The following is a 17,263-nucleotide window of genomic DNA, read 5'->3' as shown; positions in this document are numbered from 1 at the left end:
ACTTAGCATGGGCACTTGGAGGGAGATTCTTTGGTCACCCAGCAGTGGTTTGCCAACTGATTTGTGAGGACTGAGGGGTAGCTCCCAAAATATCCAGCTGTCTTTGACCAGGATGCTAGCCACTGCAAATGGGAGTGGGAATTCCATTCTGGAGGAGCTGGGGGAATCTCAAGAGTAAAGGTGTGTTTGCTTTATCCTGAAACCAAAATACAGTTCCATTTAAATCTTTTGCTTGCCCATAGTATCCAAAAAGCTCTGTGCTGTTGGTTCCCAACCACACACCAAAGGTAATTGATCACACGTGGCCTTGCCTGGTTAGACCTGCAGTGAAATGACTGAGTGTTGCAACATTTGGACTGACATACTGCCATGTACTGCCTTTGAACTAGGAGGAGAATGAAAGTGCAAACAGGTGGTGCTTTAAACATTGAACCATTCCATGTCTGTGCTCATCAAAAATGCAGAGTGTCAATGGATGTTGCTAATGCCTGAAAGCTGCTGATTTGTCTGAAGGAGAAGATCTACGTGCTTCTGTTTCCTCTAAAGCATTCTAATGATGAAGAGTAACATGCAGAGACACGGATTTATGCAAACCTCACTTCAGAGAAGCCTTGAGTGCTAGCCTCATGGAGCAGACTCCCCTCTTGTATAAATAAATCATTGATCCTACTGCAGAGCTGAGGGAGGTTTACAGAGTCCAGGCCCATGGGAAAATAGGTTTGTCCAAGGTGCCTTGTTCATGCTTGGGATTCAGCCAGCTATCCATAGCAAGAGGTGATGCTGCACTAATGTAAACTCTAAGGACTAGCAAAGAAAACTGCAATTCACATCCATTGGGCAGATCGTGCTTCCTGGCAGGAATTGATTCTGTTTGGTGAAAATTGTAGGATTTTCTTGTCCACGCTTTGGGTTTCTGTTAGTGCAGATGACTCCACTTGCTGGTGGTTGAACGAGGGCTAATTCCAAATACAGACAAGGCCTGAGGTGATGTACCAGATCTCCAGGATTTGAGGTGTTGACCACATTTTTGTGAAGCATCTTTACTCCCTGATTGATCGAGCTGCATTGGCGTTGGCTTTGGAGGGAGCCTCTGACCCCACTCTGATTCCTTGGCAGAAGACGCTGCAAATACAGGCTGGCAGCAAAGGGCTGGGAGGGCGGGGAGGGCCAGCATCTCTTTCTTTTTTAAATGGGGAAAAATTAAGGGGAAAAAAGTCCTCTTTTATTCTTTCAATACAGTTCCCAGCAGGAAGATCAGGATAGGAGGCTCCCGCTTGCTCCAGATTAAAGGAACCCGCAGTTTCCGGGTGAAGAAGGGGGGTTCCCTTTCCAGCATTCGCCGGGCCGGCAGCCTAAAGAGCACCAAGTTATCACGGCAGGACTCAGAGTCTGAGAATGAGGAGCTGCAGCTGTCCCACAGCAGGGACACTGTCACTGATATAGGTAACTTAGATGAGTGGGCGGAAAGGGAGGGGACAGCAGGAAGGATAAAAACTCTTGATGTGATCCCAGCAGAGCTAGAAATGATGAGAGAGACCCCCACCTCTGCAGGCTAGGAAAAACCTGGAGCTCTCTTCAGGGGCTGCCTGGGCCAGGGCCTGGGAGGAGCACGGTACAAATCCTGGGTGCAGTGTCAGCTCCATGCACAGCTTGTCAGCTCAGAACTGTGTTAAAGCATGAGCTCTTAGAATGCTGGCTTGCCAGCTGAACGCTTGCTGTCTGTAGGGGAGCACATGCACCTGTGTATCTGCACATACACACACCCCCCCTAAATCACAGGATATCATGAATACATGAGGTGATATGTATATATGATATTTTATTGTCCATAGCAACAGATTGGCTGTATGTGTGTATATATTTATATATAAACACATATGTATTTAGGCATGTACTTCATATTCTGTGTCAGATATGATGTCATAAGCATGTCTGGTGACATGTAAAACATGTATTCATATTTGCAGAGCATTAACATTCACATGCTGCACACTATATTTCTACATACTGGCATATAGATTTATTTTTGTGGTTTACAGGTGCTTTCTTTAGTACTTAAAAGATGGATGTCTGTAAATTTATCTTATGGGAACAAGATGTGCATCCTACTTTGTGAAATCTCCATCACAGTTGAATTAAAGGGCTTCCCTTCATGATTGGTGTTAACCAAAAGCTGTGGATACATTTAGAGCTGGAATAACCTCCGAAGTTTAATGGTCATTTTTATGTTGCCCAAAAGATGCTTCAGTAGGAGAACATGGAGAGTGGAATTGTGGAATTGCGTTGAGAGTCACAGTTCACTTAAAGAAGAGAAAAAGGGTAAACTAAAAGTAATTTCCAGCCAAGTCCAAACTTCATTAGTATTAGTTTTATAGGAGGCCCATAGGGAGTGAAGTGATTAGGGGAAAAACAGGGGTCAGTGAAATTCTCAGGGAAATCTCTCCCTTGGCTGAGGTCTGAAGTGTTCTAGTGTTCTAGAATCAGGATTTTTTTCCCCTTTCATCCCCATGGCATTAGCAGTTTCTATGGGCAATTAGCAGGGATTTTCCTGTTGGCATTTCCAGTTGGGTGCCACTTCTGGTTGGATTTTTGTTGACTTTTGTAACCACAGAGCCCAGTCAATGCAGATCACTAAACCAACCATTTGCAGCATCTGAATGGTGCAAAGAACTTGTTTGTGATGGTTTTGGATTATCCATTTCCCTTCCATTAAAGAAAAAAAAATAAAAATGGAGGGACAGACGTTTGCTACTGACAAGATGGCCCATGGGTCAAGTCCAAATAGTTCTTGTAAGTGTCAAGCCAGCAGAGGACTGGGGAGGGATGTCCCGATGCAGTCTTTCCAGTGTGACATATTCTGTGTACTCTCATCTGTTCCCACAAGGCTGGCCTGGCTTACAAGTGCTGTCCCTAGTCTTAAAGCACACAGGGAGCAGTAAAAACAACAACCTTTTGGGTATTTTTCTTTTGAAGAAGGGAGCCCTTGGAGCGCGAGCGAGCCCAGCATCGAACCCGAGGTACTGAGCAGCACGGGCATGGAGGAGAACTATCACCGGAACATGTCCTGGCTGCACGTAAGTACAAGCTGCCAGAAGTGCTCCCAAGGATGCCATTTGCAACTAAAAACACCTTGGCCTGGCAAAAAACAGATCACAGTTTGTGCTTTTCCCATATAGCATAAAGGATCTCAGGTGTAAGTAAGCTGCGACCTTTGGGAATTGTGTGTTTGCCATTTGTGAAATGGAATTAAACCTCCTTCTCTCTAGTTCATCTGTTTGATTTGTTTTCTCCCTAGGTGTGCAGGGACAGCCATGCTGCCTCAGCTGAAAAATACATTAGCTCAGTACCTTTTCTCCAGCATGGCCAGTAGTGTGTGTTTGAGGGAGAGCAACAGAATGGGCTACAGTGTGAGCTGGGCTTCTGGGAAGTGGCATTTTAGAAGCTGCTCGTGTAAGCCAACAGAGCCTTGTTGAACAGGGGCTAATTCCAAATACAGACAAAGCCTGAGGTGGTGTACCAGATCTCCAGGATATGAGGTAGTTGTGTAGTTTTCACCCTGTCCAGCAGCAGACAGGGGTACATTGCTGTGCCATGATTGATGGTCCTGTGTGAGCACAGACACTCTTTGACTTCTGAGTTGCCTTTGGGAATGACAGCTTGATATCTGACTTGATATCTTCATTTTTCAATACTGACTTGATGTCTTCATTTTTTTCCCTAGGTATTTCACAGAGCTGCCCCATTCCTATGGGGTGTGGGCAAAAACAGGCTTAATCTAATAGTTTGATGTCAGAAAAAGTTTTTGATAGTTTTGTTTTTCAGATGAGGCTGGCAGGGCAGGGAACCTGAATGCCATGTCTTCCAATCTAGTACCTCAATCCCTGGACTACCCTGCTTTCTTTAGTACTCCAATGCTCTTGGTAATGGTTACACCTCATTTGGAAATTCCAGTGTACTAAAGTGAGTGTGTTGGACATATGTGTTTGTATTGGAGGCTGCATTACTAGTGGATAAGGGAATTTCCCTAGTTAGAAGCTTAAGATACATCATGGTGTCCTTGCTCAGTGTGGGAGGCTGCATGAACTCATGAATTCTGAAAGAAACTTGAGATGTTTGTCTCACTTTACATGAGATAACCTTGCATAGGAGAAAGGAAAATTTGAAAAATCACCTGGTACAGTTAATGACACACAAATACCAATATTACATGACAATGCTATTTTTTTCCATTTGTTAGAAAGGAGGTGTGGGTAGATGGTCACTAAAGCTACAGGCAAAACAAAAGCCTGCTTTACTTAGTTGCCACAAGCAAGCAACTCCAAAGGATCACTGGTTCCAGTTGCTGCAATGAAGGCATCAACATTTCCTTTACATGTCCTTTAGGGAGCCTGGTGTCCTCACTACTCTAAATTACAGCAATTTATAACAGTGGACCAGAGGCTGGTAGAAGCTCTACAGTGCTGCTGTACAATTTGCACATTGATAAAAATATTGAGTTTATTCTTGATTGACCCCAAAATGATAAGAGGCCAGAACAAGGAAGCAAACACAGGAATCCCACAAACATTACATAGATTTGTTTTAGGTTAAGCTCCTGTCATTTTTAGAAGTTTCAATATTTTAAGGTTGAGAAGGATGTGGCAGCCTGGAGAGAGAGCCATCAGACTGCAGCTGCACAGACATAGACACAGTGGATGGAAAATTGGGATAGCTTCCTTCTGGTAGTTCTGGGTACTTCTGCACTGGATTGTGGGGAGAACACAAAGATTCATAAAGGCCTCTTAAGACCTACAGTGTGAATGGCTTGGAGATGTCTGTGTGTTTTCCTCAGTGCTAATAAGAGGCTGGGTTTGGGTGTAATGTGAAGATAAATGTACAAAGAAATGCTGGGCTGTTTGCTCCTCTGGCAGGAAACCATCTGAGTTACACCAGAGAATGGTCACTCAAGTGTAGACTTGCCAGGGCTATCTTCAATTAAGTAGCTTAGAGACTAATACCAGTGTTTCTGCAGCAAAGCAGGGCTCAGAATAGCTAAATTCCAAAATATTTACCTGATTTCTAGGTAAGTTTTACTACTCCTTGCTGCCATATGGCAACGCTAGTAGAAATAGCAACTGAGCCAGCTCCCATAGAGCTGGGCTGGATGGGTTTGCCCAATGACATGCAGAGCAACTGACACAGCTTATTTCTACCTGAGAGCATCCTGAGATATTTCCCTCTGCACCCCTTGAAGGAAACTAACCCCAAGCATGGTGGGTTTGCAGCTTTATTAACAATTGGATAGTTGATGGTTTCCAGTCCAAGCTCTCACATCAGAGTGGTGATACAAACTGAGAGTATGCTGTTTTCCTCACCCTTAACCTTGCCACCAGCCAAATATACACATCTATAGCAGCTCTGTTCCTTCTCTTTGTTGGCACTAATATTTCTTTAGCCATGCACAGCTAGTTTGCAAGCCTCTTGTCCGTATGAAGACCTACACAGACAAATACCTTTTCAAACCTGTGTTGAGCTTCTCACCTCCCTATCTAGGCTGAGAAAAAGCTGGCTCTACTATCCCAATCCCTGCCTGTGCAGCTCCATTTTCTGTAGGTAACTGTTTATGCTTTAATTTCCAGGTTATGATCCTGTTGTGCAACCAGCAAAGTTTCATCTGCACACACATTGACTACTGTCACCCCCACTGCTACCTGCACCACAGCCGCTCCTGCGCTCGCCTTGTCCGCGCCATCAAACTGCTCTATGGGGACACAGTGGACTCCCTGAGGGAAAACAGCACCCTGAACAACGTGGCAAGAGGCAAAAAGCAGAAAGAAGTGAGTAAAAGGAAAAAGCAGTATGTTTTAAGGTTGGTCCAGACACGTCATGGTTGCCTTTGAAAACTGCGTGATGTACTCATACAGCTCCTTCATGACAAAATGGATACAGGTTTTCCTAAGCTTGGCTTTGCTATAAAAAAAACTCTGAATGCTGAATTAAGTCATTAATGTTGAATTAAATCATTCAGCATTATGTAAGGAATGTCATCTCTATTGACTGGGATGAATCTTAGTTGCTGATAAGGTCATTTCAAAAGCTTACAACCTGACTTCAATTTTAATGCTCTTTTGTGGCCTCTACTTACTACCCTGTGGATTCTGTCTCTCTTTGTTCATGTTTTTTCTTGTCTGATGGTAATAATCACTCTTGAAATTCTTGTAAAATCTTATATAGTTTCTTTCTTTTAGGTCTGAGCTCTCAGCTGTTCCAAGAATTGTACACATTAGTCTTTCATGTTTGTCTCCTTTTAATGACCATTTCAGCAGGGTATTCAGACAACTTTGTGCCTTTTTATATGTAAAAGTGTACTTTTAACTTCAGTGGAAATACATTTCTGCTTTCAGGAAAGTGCCCATCCAGGCACCAACTGAATTGTGTCAACAGTTAAACCACAGCAGGCAGACTACAGTAATCCTGAATAATTGTAATGGCAGAGCCATTCAACTGCTTGGCAGTAACACTGAAAACAAAAGTGTTCATGGAACTGTCAGGAGGCTTTCAGCTGGGTAAAGAGGCTGGCAGTGGCATATGAAGGGGAAAAATTAATTATGCTTTTTTCACCAACCAGGAGATTGTTTGTTTCCTGTCAAGTTAGGAAATTGAGGGATGTTTTCATGGAATAAAGCACAGAGCAGGTGAATCAGAAGCTAATGTTTCTGCTATCCTGAAAACTGTAAACCCCACATTTTTCCTCTAGCACAGAAAAGCACGAGTTGTTTAGAAAGAGAAGCAGTCATTTCCTCTGCAGAAGGCAGGCAAGAGATGAGTGGTTGGTGTGTTTCATGAGAGGCAGCAAAAGAACTGTGCATTTCTTTGGCTTGTTTCATCTCTAGCTTTGAATTGCATGACAGAGATATGCATTTCATCATACATCAAACCATCAAAGCATTTAAGAAACAGCAGGAAAAAAGAATTTGAGAGGCAGGGAGGTCTCCTACAGACACGTGCAGGTTGTTTGCACAGACCTCACTTCCAGAGAGCAATTGACAATCTTTGCTTTTTTCATAGTCCAAGAAGGACATGGAAGTGTGTCCAGAGAAGGGAATGGAGAGGAAGAAGGGGCAGGAGCGCCAGGAGTAGCTGAGGGAGTTGGGGGAGCTCAGCCTGGAGAAAAGGAGGCTCAAGGTTCTTTCTCAGTCTCCAAAACTGACAGGAGGGTGCAGCCAGGTGGATGTTGAGCTTTGCTCCAAGGAAACAAGGGACAAGACTGAGAGGAAGTGGCTCAGGGCCGTTTCAGTTGCACCAGGGAAGATTTAGATCGAAAATTAGCAAAAAATTTCTTCTCTGAACGGTTTGTCCAGCCCTGATACAGGCTGTCCAGTGAGGCAGTGGAGTCACCATATCTGGAGGACTAAAGAAATGTAAGGATGTGGCACCTGGGGACTTGATTTGGTGGTGGACTTGGCAGCATTACATTACTGGTTTGACTCAATGATTTTAGAGGTCTTTTCCCACATCAGTAATTCTATGATTCTGTGATAGGAATCATTCTGTACACTGAACGCTTCCATTGGTAATTTTTTAGAGAGAAGCTGTAGACTTTTTGCCTATAACCTATTTATCTAAATACATGGGTGTACCACCAGTGAAGATTATACAGAGAACATTCAAATTGTTCATTTGGTTTACTGTCTTCTGCCTTAATATTTTATTGGGAAAGGGATTGTTAAAAATAGAAGAAAATTGGATGAAATGTGTTGTCCCACTGATACTAGGCCTGTTGCCAGCAAAGAAGAAGGCTTTGTGCTACAGCTCTGGTACCAGATGGTTCCTAGTATATGGAAATTCCTCTTGTACATAATCTCCTTTTCCACATTTTGAGAAATATAAAAGTGAACTCCACTTTGTTTTTATTTCCTTCCAGTGCTCAGACAAGTCATGCTTGAGAACTCCTTCTCTTAAAAAGAGAGTGATTGATATCAACTTGGAAGGGAAGAAGGACTCTGGAATGCTAAAATACATCAGGAATCAGGTATTGATTAGACCATATGCTACTTAGGGAGGCAGATAGATAGGTGCCAGGTTAAAATGCAACAAGAGGGAAAATAAATATGGATGTCCAAGCCCATGTGAAGAACTGTTCCTGAATATCAATCAGTTCAGCCCTACATCTTTTCCCAATCTGAGTAATGCTACATTTAAACCTCCTAAGGAAACATGGCCAAAGAATCCTTTAAATATTTACCATTAAATCACAATCTGCATCTCTGGCTTTCCATAGTGCCATATGAACCAGAGCTGAGGATAAAAAAACCAAAGAATTCACAGGTATGTTTAACTGCAGCCTGTCAGTTTACAGTATTTGTTTTCCTTCTTCTTACTTGTTCAAAGTTCCTGAAGAAGCAACAGCCTGTTCTTAGTGAGAGTTTAATGGACCTGTATTGCTGGTCGTGCACCACTTTGGGAGAGGTTGGCTTTCCTTCTGTCCTCTTTTTTGCTGTTTTGGTGATGTGAGGGACAAGGAAAAAACTCTAATTTGGAAACACTGTCCTTTTAGTATAAGCTGAAGGCCACGTCCCTTCTATGGAGCATTTTCTGAAATGGTTGAACTTAGAAGTTATTGGTGGGTGATTTGCAAACCAAAACCAGGGTAAAATCACAGAGTGTGTTCTCCCCTGTGGATAATTTGCTCAGCCCTGAGGCCTGGCTTGGTTTGTTGCAGGTGATGAGCCTGTCCCCTGCCCCTCTGTCGCTGCTGATCAAGGCGGCTCCCATCCTCACCGAGGAGATGTACGGGGACATCCAGCCAGCAGCCTGGGAGCTCCTGCTCAGCGTGGACGAGCACATGGCTGGGGCAGCAGGTGAGACAGCCACACGCTCAGGGTGGCTGCTGTGGTTGCACAACTCACAGCACTTGGCAGTTCTGTAGTGGGGGAATTTGAATGGCACCACACGTTTCTTGGTTTTCATAGACCTTTGTGTGCTCTGTGGAAAAGAGGTGGTCAGAAGGATCAGGAGGGCACTCTCTCTGAGGCCCTGCATGTGGTGGATGTTTGGAGAATGTCAGAATTAGTTTTTGTGTTCAATTGGGTTTGTAGGCAGAGGAAACACTGTGATTCAGGCTGTCCAGAGTCTACTGAAGCATTCTGTATGTTGCCTCATGGAAATGTTAGTACTGATGCCTTGAGAAGGCTGACCTGGAACAGAGGCTAGATGGAAATAAAGAATAAAGCAGGGATTTATTAAAAGGCCTCAATGGATCCACCTTGGGCAGCACAAGAGCCCAGCCAGGGCTGCACCCAAGATGGACCAAAATGGTCACAAAATGGACACTCGGTCATGGGGTCTCTCACTTTTATAAGTTCTGGTCCATTTGCATTTTGGAGTTAATTGTCCAGTTACAGCTTTAGCCCATGAAGTCCCACCCTTCTTGTTTTTCTCTCTTCAGTCCACATTGTTTATGCTCTTGGGCCTGAAATCTGTATCAGCTGTCCTTAGTCCCCAGCTAGAGAAGGAATTGTTTTGTCTCCCTGCTCTGTGAAGAGAGCTCACCATCCCCTAACATGGAGCTCACACACTAAAGCAGAACAGAATCTGAAAAATATAAAAGCTAAAACCTAAATTATCAGTACCAATTGAGAGCTCATCCCAAAAGTGACACAGGGAATGAGAGTTAAACTGTCATAGCTCCTGTCAAGCTGTATGGAAAATTCCCATGTTGCTTGGAGACAGCAGCATTGCTCATTAAGTACTGTTATTGTACTTAATATCTAAAATTTTCCATTTCCACTTGGTTTTAAAGTACACAGATGATTGCTGATGACACATAGTTGAGAGGCATCTTTAAGACAGATGATTAGGACATCATATATGTGTAAAAGTAGTACTTTGAAATTTTGCACCTGGCATGAAATTTATTACAAGAAATATAAAATCAAATTTATTACAATAATATATGAAATCATATATGTTGTTGCAAAGTAGTAATAAGAATGTTTCTGCTATGAGCTTGGATCTTCTCCCATGGAAATTATCTAGGTTCAGAGTTTATCCCTTGGCCAAAAGATGACTGACCTAATGACCAGCTGTGGAAAAAATAAACAGAATGTGTCAGAAGAAGCATTTCCTTAGCAATTCAAAGTATTAGTGCTACTGTAAAGCACGATATACCATTACCTAGAACACAGCATTTAAATGCACAATTTTGGTCCCTGAAGTGAGATACTTATGTGTAACAGATGCTGTTAGGACAGCAGGAAGAATGAGGGGCCTATATGATATATAGGATATTTATTTAATGGATTCAGATGAAGAAATAATCTGCCTGATGCAGTACTCCTTTCTCTGCTTCAAGTCCCTTTCTAAAGGAATAATTTTGGATACTTTTTAAACTATATGATCTTAGAGATCCTTTTCAACCTTAATGATTCTGTGATTCTAACAAAAATTTGCATGGGCTACAGGGAATGGGATGAGGAGTGCTGTCTGGCTGCTGCTCCAAAGCAGCCTCTGAAATACATCTTCCTTCTTCTCCCTTTCCTGCAGGGAGGATTAAAATCCATTTGAGGGTCTGTAGTAGTTTTTTTTAGAAGAAGGTGAATACAGCCCAAACATAAATTGCATTCATTGAGATCAAACCCAGTGCTGCTATACAGAAACTGGATAAAAAGAAAAAACCAGAAGGAGGATAAAAAGAATGCCTTGTTCATGTGCTGCAGCACCATCTGCTGATCTCTCCCAAGGCTCTGTTTCTGTTCTTGGTTGCCTCAGAATGAACTCACCCTTTTACATGTGTCCTACTAAGACTTGTTATAGTCTGAGGAGATCAGAGAGCAGAAGGAACTCTCTGAAGGTCCCCACAGATTTTGAGCAGCACCAGGAGCCCAGGCAGTCAGAGAGTAGCCTTATTGTCCTGTCCTCCCACAAACACTGCTCTGGGGCCTGGCACCTGCTGAATAAGCATTGAAGGAAACATTGGCAAATGTCTTCTTGCTACAGTGGAGGAGCAGCCACCAAATCTAGAGAAATCGTCTTCAGTGCTCTGCAGGGAGCTGCTGGCCAAGGAAGCCGTGGATTCTCTGACACCACTGAGCTCCCTCAGCTACAAGAATCCCTCTGCTTCTGCCTCCTGCAGTGCCCCTCAGACACCATCTGCATTGATTGGCCTCCATCAGTCTGTACTTTAATTAATGTCTCTTTATATTCAAATATGATCCATTGAAGCAACTATTATAAATAGAGATGGGAGCTTAGATAAGTCCCTGCCTTTTGCCCAGGCCTCTGGCAGCAGGCAGTAGCTTTGTTGGGGCAGCCAGCACCCCAAAACCCACTCTCACTCTCAAGTTCTTTAATAATGGCTGATTTGGTCCAATGTCGAATAAATTATTTATTTAATAGACACAAAATTAACATACATAAGCTTTTAAACAGACTATTTGCTACACAGGAATAAAACAAAAAGAGCTACTAGTAGAGAACACACAGTGCACAATAGAGGTACCTACATTACAGCTAGCAAAGAAACAGTACAGCTTAAAATCCAATGTACTGGTGATGGGGTACACATGGAATCTTTCCTCTCAATTCCCAGGGAAAGTATCTGTGGAGTCACATCTGACCTTGCAGGAGAAGATGGAGAATATCCCCTGTACATTTCAGGCAGTGTGTAGGAGACTTCTGTCTCTGTAGAATTTTGTGTAGCTTTTATAGATTGTAAAGCTGTCTCTCAGGAATTTGTAGCTTATTTCCTCCCACCTGGTTTTACACTCAGTTGTTTATTTGGAGTTGTACTCCTGACACCAGGGATAACTCACTGCTTGACCTTTGTCTGGCCTGAGTCACCTCAATTCTTCATGCAAGGGGGGAAGGATGTCTAGAGCTGTGCACCAGGTGGTGGAAAGGCTAGATAAACTTTTCTGTGGCAGGGGAATGTCCTCAACTGCCATCATGCTGCTTTGCTTGGTCCTTTGTCTCGCTCTGTTTTCTCTTGGAGACAGACTGGGATCATTGCATGGAGCCCACTGAAATAAAAACTGGTTTTACCCATGAAAATATCCAGGTGACTTCTACTGGAGCTCTGTCTCCTGTTGCAGAGCTTCTGCTAAAGGCAGAGTTTCTGTTAAATCAGCCTTGATTAATCAATGCAGAAATCACTTGGAAGTGGACTTCAAGAGATGTTCTTATTTTGAACAAGTCATGGCTGAGAAGATCAAAGGGGTACTCTGTTTTAAAATGCATATTTTCCAGAAGAATTTACAAGCTTCAACTGTAATACTGTGTGCCTCCAAAAGGTAGAATCACACATGCTTGGTTTCATGAAGCTCAATACAGTTTTCTCTAGACCTGGTACATTGGTGATCCTATTCATGGGGTTTCTTTTGGTGTGGGTTTGTACACCTGCAGATTTTCTTTGCAAAATAAATATATTATTGAGAAACACAGGTGATCAGCTGTTCTCTCCCTGCAGCTGCCATGTTCCTGCTGTGTGCTGTCAAAGTGCCAGAGGCTGTTTCTGACATGCTGATGTCCGAATTCCATCACCCAGAAACAGTGCAAAGACTGAATGCCATCCTTAAATTTCACACGCTCTGGAGGTTCAGATATCAAGTGTGGCCAAGGATGGAAGAGGGAGCACAGCAGATCTTCAAGGTAGATAAGACACATGAAGCTTAATGATGATATTTACAGCTTGCCTTGTGGGATAAATGTATAATCACAGACTGCCATGAAATTTCCTGAAACTCTGTTTAGGGAAAAAAATGATTGTATAAGTCTCACTAGTGGGGGAGGTGATATGGAAAAGTCCTGTATAAAATAGGGAGAATAAAATGGGGACCCAGATCAGGAAATATGAGAGAAGATGTGTCATACATGGTGCTACAGTGCAGTGAGATACAGAGGTGGGGAAAAATTGGCAGAGTTAATTCATGTCTTGGGTAGTTGTGTTCATGTTTGATTAACAATACTGACAATAATAGTTGGCTGTAACAAAATGTCTTTCATGGTTTTGTTTAGATTCCTCCTCCAAGTATAAACTTCACTCTGCCTTCTCCTGTGCTGGGGATGCCATCTGTGCCAATGTTTGACCCTCCCTGGGTGCCTCAGTGCAGTGGGAGTGTGCAGGACCCTATCAATGAAGATCAGTCGGTAAGCAGACATCCTGAGGGTAAGCACTGATTCCTCTCTGTAGAGGTGTGGGGTAAATTAAGCCAAAAGATATGGATTGACTCTGAGATTGTTGGGAAAAAATCTAGTATAGTCAGTGTAGGACACATAATTTTCTACATGGGCATCAAGCTTTTCTGTTTGTTCACTGAGGTACTGCACTGCACCTCATATCCCTGTAAGACACACTGACTTAGATCTTAAGAGCTCACAGCTGCCCTCTCTCCAAGAGCAGATTTTTTCCCTAGAACTGCCTGAGAGATAATTTAATCTGCACTGGTTCCTATGGTGTCTCCTGGGAGGAGTTTGCACCAAATCTCATTGTAAGTTTATTTCCAATAATTCTCCTGGTGAATCTCTGTTCAGCTGGCACCAGTCTGATTTATATTTAGAAACTGAGCTGCTCAATGTCACTGAGGTGAAGCCTTTATCAGAAAATCTGTGTGCACCTTACCTAACAGCTTCAGGCTGTGTTTCTTGTCTCTTGCTCCCAACAGAAGTCCTTTTCTGCCCGAGCCGTGTCCCGTTCCCACCAGCGAGCGGAGCATATCCTGAAGAACCTGCAGCAGGAGGAAGAGAAGAAGCGCCTGGGCAGGGAAGCCAGCCTCATCACTGCCATCCCTATCACTCAGGAGGCCTGCTATGAGCCATCCTGTACACCAAGCTCTGAGCAGGAAGAGGAAGGTGTGCTCTGGGACCAGGGACTGCATTCCAGCAACCTGAGAGCATTTCCCACAAACACAGAGCGCTGCTCAGGGCAGCGACGTCCAGGAAAATTGATTTTTAGTGTTAGGGAAGGTCTCAACCACATCCAGTTGTTGAAGAGTCCAAGTCATTGAGAAAAAGTGTGTTTGAAAATTATAGAGCACTGCCTAGGGCAGTGATGTTCAGGAAAACTGATTTTTAGTGTTAGGAAGGTCCCAACAACGTCCATTTGTTGACGAGTCCAAGTCATTGAGAAAAAGTGTATTTGAAAATTAGTACCAAAAAAGGGACAAAACCTTGGATATATTGAGTTCTTACTGGGTGATAAAGACACTGACCTCATCTGCCCCAACTTCAATGGAGCATGCCAGCATTTTACATCTCAAAGCTCCCAGTTTCTTGCAGGATTTAACACACGAGAATATGCAACAGTAGAAATGAAATCCATCTTTCCTAACTTCAACTTTTTAGTAATTAAAGTGTGGGAGGAATTGCTCTTTAGCTGCATCTGTCCTAAGAAACTTAGGATATACTGAATTGCCTCTGGGGTTTTCTACCTTTGTGGTGAATATTGGGGGAGCCCAGGTGACCAGATCAAGCTCAGTGCCAAACTTGGAGTCAGCCAAAGTTGCATGACACGAGTGACAATAAGCTTAGTCTGTGGGTGAGGAGTCTTACTGGCCCAGGCTAACAGAGCACAAAAACTTCACTAAAGGCATTCCAAGGTGTGTGCCACTAGGTGAGTAGAGAGTGGATGAGATCTAAGCATACACTGGAAAGACTGTGAGCAGAAATCCTAGTTCTTAAGGAAAACTAAGCACCAGCAACAATGATGGCTAACAGGGAGTGGATGAAAAGAAGTATACAGAGGTTTTTCCAGGGCTTTTGCAGGGTTTTTTCCTGTGTTCTTCCAGAGGTTTTCCCAGGATTTTTCCAGAGTTTTTTTCCAGGGTTCATAGGGGTTTTTCCAGAGGTTTTCCCAGGGTTTCCCTAGGATTTTTCCAGGGGTTTTCCTGTTTTATTTTTCCAGGACTTTTCCTGGGTTTTTTTTCCAGGAGTTTTCCTTTTTTTTCCCCAGGGTTTTTTCCAGGGATTATTCCAGGGGTTTTTCCAGCGGTTTTCCCAGTGTTTTTCCAAGACTTTTACCAGGGGTTTTCCAGGTTTTTTTGAACGGATTTTTCCAGGGGTTTTTCCAGAGGATTTTCCTGTGTTCTTCCCAGAGGTTCTTTCAGGATTTTTCCAGAGGTTTTCCAGGTTTCTCCAGAGGTTTTTTTCCGGGGTTTATTGGGCTTTTTCCAGGGATTTTTCAGGGTTTTCTCTATTAAAATGTGATGCACCGGAGCACTGAACACTTATGCACCAATGTTCTGCTGTTTCCCAAAGCATGAGCAAATAACCTGTATCTGACTGATCTTTACAGCTTTTAAATTGTGTATTCTACACAATTACCTGACAATTTTTCAGCGTTCTGATTGGGTTGCAATTGCTGCCCTTCAAAAGCTTCCTTGGAGCCTGCTGGCTGGATCTGGATTGACATTCCCTGTTCTGTTTGTCAGTAGAAGAAGTTGCCAACCTGGCCTCCCGCCGCCTGTCTGTGAGCCCGTCCTGCACCTCCAGCACCTCCCACAGGAATTATTCCTTCCGCCGCGGCTCCGTGTGGTCGGTGCGCTCAGCAGTCAGTGCAGAAGGTGGGTGACTTCACTTTGCAGCATTCCCTCCTAGGATTCATTCACTGGAAGCCTTTCCTGTTGAGCCATAAAGCTATGGTGTTCCTTTTTGCCAAATATATTCCCAAGCTTGAGCTCCTTTATAATAAATTACTGCCCTTCATTATTTTATTCACCCCTGCTGCCTCCTCTACTTGGAGAGTAGTGCTACAGAGAGCACTCCAGCTGAAAAAAAAGAGATTTTGGCAAAAGGAACTGGGTTGCCTACAAGAAAAGAAATGTAAATTGAAAAATTACGTATTTACAGTGAAAATTCTTGATCAAGAAATTGGCTGGAGGCTCTATTTTTATTTGGAGATGGCAGCAAACCTGTCATGCTTGCACAGTGAACGGTGTTCTGATCTTTGTTCTGCTTGTAGAGCCACTAACATAAATGTTTGTCTGGATAGTAGCACAGTGTATTCCCTGACTCCTCTTCCTCTCACTGCTCCAGATGAAGAGCACACCACAGAGCACACCCCAAACCACCACGTGCCCCAGCCACCCCAGGCTGTGTTTCCAGCATGCATCTGTGCTGCAGTGCTCCCCATTGTCCACCTGATGGAAGATGGAGAAGTCCGGGAGGATGGAGTAGCTGGTATTGACCTCGGTTAAACTTCAAGGCATTGTTGCCTAAGGATGGCAGAACCAGTTTCAAAACTGTTTGAATGTAGATTTGCAATAGAAATGTATCTTTGTAGGGTTTTTCCTTTTTATTTTCTGCATAATTTGTATTTGAGATTGAGGGGATTTTGCCCTTTCAGGACCCTAAAAAAGCCCCTAATTCAAAAGAAATATTGAGAAGCTGAAAAAAAAATCAGGTGGGGGGATACAAGGATGGTAAGAGGCCTAACACAAGTGTTCTTTGAGGAGGAACTGTAGGAGCTAGGCTTGTTTGCTGTGATTCAAAGGAAACAGAGAGTTACAAGAGCACTGATTTAGAGTTTACAACTTGGGAAGTTCAGTTTAGAAATTGTGAAGGAAGTTAATCATCAGGTGCATAATTTCTGTTGATTCTTCATGCACAGGGGTTATCAAGCCCTGTCTAGTCATAGCTGTGGTTAATATACCTAGTGTAGTGACAGCCCTGCTCCAAGCAGGGCTTGGACTGAAGACCTCTGGAGATCTCATACTTTTGTGTTCCTCTGACAAGCAGAAAGCCACCTATAGACAGCCTGAACATTTTGGTCATGGCCTATGATGTCTTTGTAAATTTATAGTGTATTTCCTTGTATTTGTTTTGTTGAAAGTGGTAGTACATGGTGGGCTATTCTGCTTCGTTCATCTCTCACTCATCATGTCAGCTAGTTGTGGATTTAACTTCCTGTTACATTTTGTATTCAGTTTTAGCTGTATGTAGCCAGCCCTCCAAACAATGTATGTGTGATTTTGTGATCAGGAGCTGAGTACTGAAAAGAAAATAATTAATAATTCTGTGTTGTTTTTGACCTTCAGAGAATTGCAATTAGTTGCACTTGAGGGAGTTGATCATCAACACAATTCCCCTCTGACTATCTAATACTGTTCACCAACACCAGATCAAATCATTCTATGAATCACCATGAAATTGAACTTATTTGCATGAACAAAACAAGTACATGAATTTATTTCTCTCAGTTGCTGGGGTTTTTTTCCATCTCGAGTTAAGAATTCAATCAGTTATTTCCTTATCATTCCTTAACAGTTGTGAAGTGCTTCACAATATCACC

At 43.1% G+C, this 17,263-nt stretch overlaps 1 protein-coding gene across 10 annotated transcripts in view; it reads left to right on the top strand.

The window, feature by feature from the left end:
- The window catches only part of UNC80 (unc-80 homolog, NALCN channel complex subunit), a 122,104-nt gene that overhangs the window by 58,417 nt on the left and 46,424 nt on the right, over positions 1-17,263 (top strand). For 5 of the 10 annotated variants that reach the window (XM_054278230.1, XM_054278232.1, XM_054278231.1 and 2 more), the window contains exons 27-36: positions 1,240-1,443; positions 2,974-3,074; positions 5,619-5,816; positions 7,904-8,011; positions 8,702-8,840; positions 12,446-12,627; positions 12,994-13,125; positions 13,641-13,827; positions 15,405-15,536; positions 16,009-16,152. In XM_054278230.1, the coding sequence (XP_054134205.1) occupies positions 1,240-1,443; positions 2,974-3,074; positions 5,619-5,816; positions 7,904-8,011; positions 8,702-8,840; positions 12,446-12,627; positions 12,994-13,125; positions 13,641-13,827; positions 15,405-15,536; positions 16,009-16,152 (1,527 nt within the window). The remainder of the gene's footprint in view (positions 1-1,239; positions 1,444-2,973; positions 3,075-5,618; positions 5,817-7,903; positions 8,012-8,701; positions 8,841-12,445; positions 12,628-12,993; positions 13,126-13,640; positions 13,828-15,404; positions 15,537-16,008; positions 16,153-17,263) is intronic. The other 5 variants (XM_054278236.1, XM_054278235.1, XM_054278234.1 and 2 more) reach the window with 2 other exon arrangements.

This window comes from Melozone crissalis, unplaced genomic scaffold (assembly GCF_028551555.1).
Source record: "Melozone crissalis strain CALT ecotype California unplaced genomic scaffold, PUWL_Pcris_2 ptg000023l_1, whole genome shotgun sequence".
Classification (NCBI taxonomy): Eukaryota; Metazoa; Chordata; class Aves; order Passeriformes; family Passerellidae; genus Melozone; species Melozone crissalis.
The sequence above is the reverse complement of the archived record's forward strand: the minus strand, read 5'-3'. Positions and strand labels throughout refer to the sequence as shown.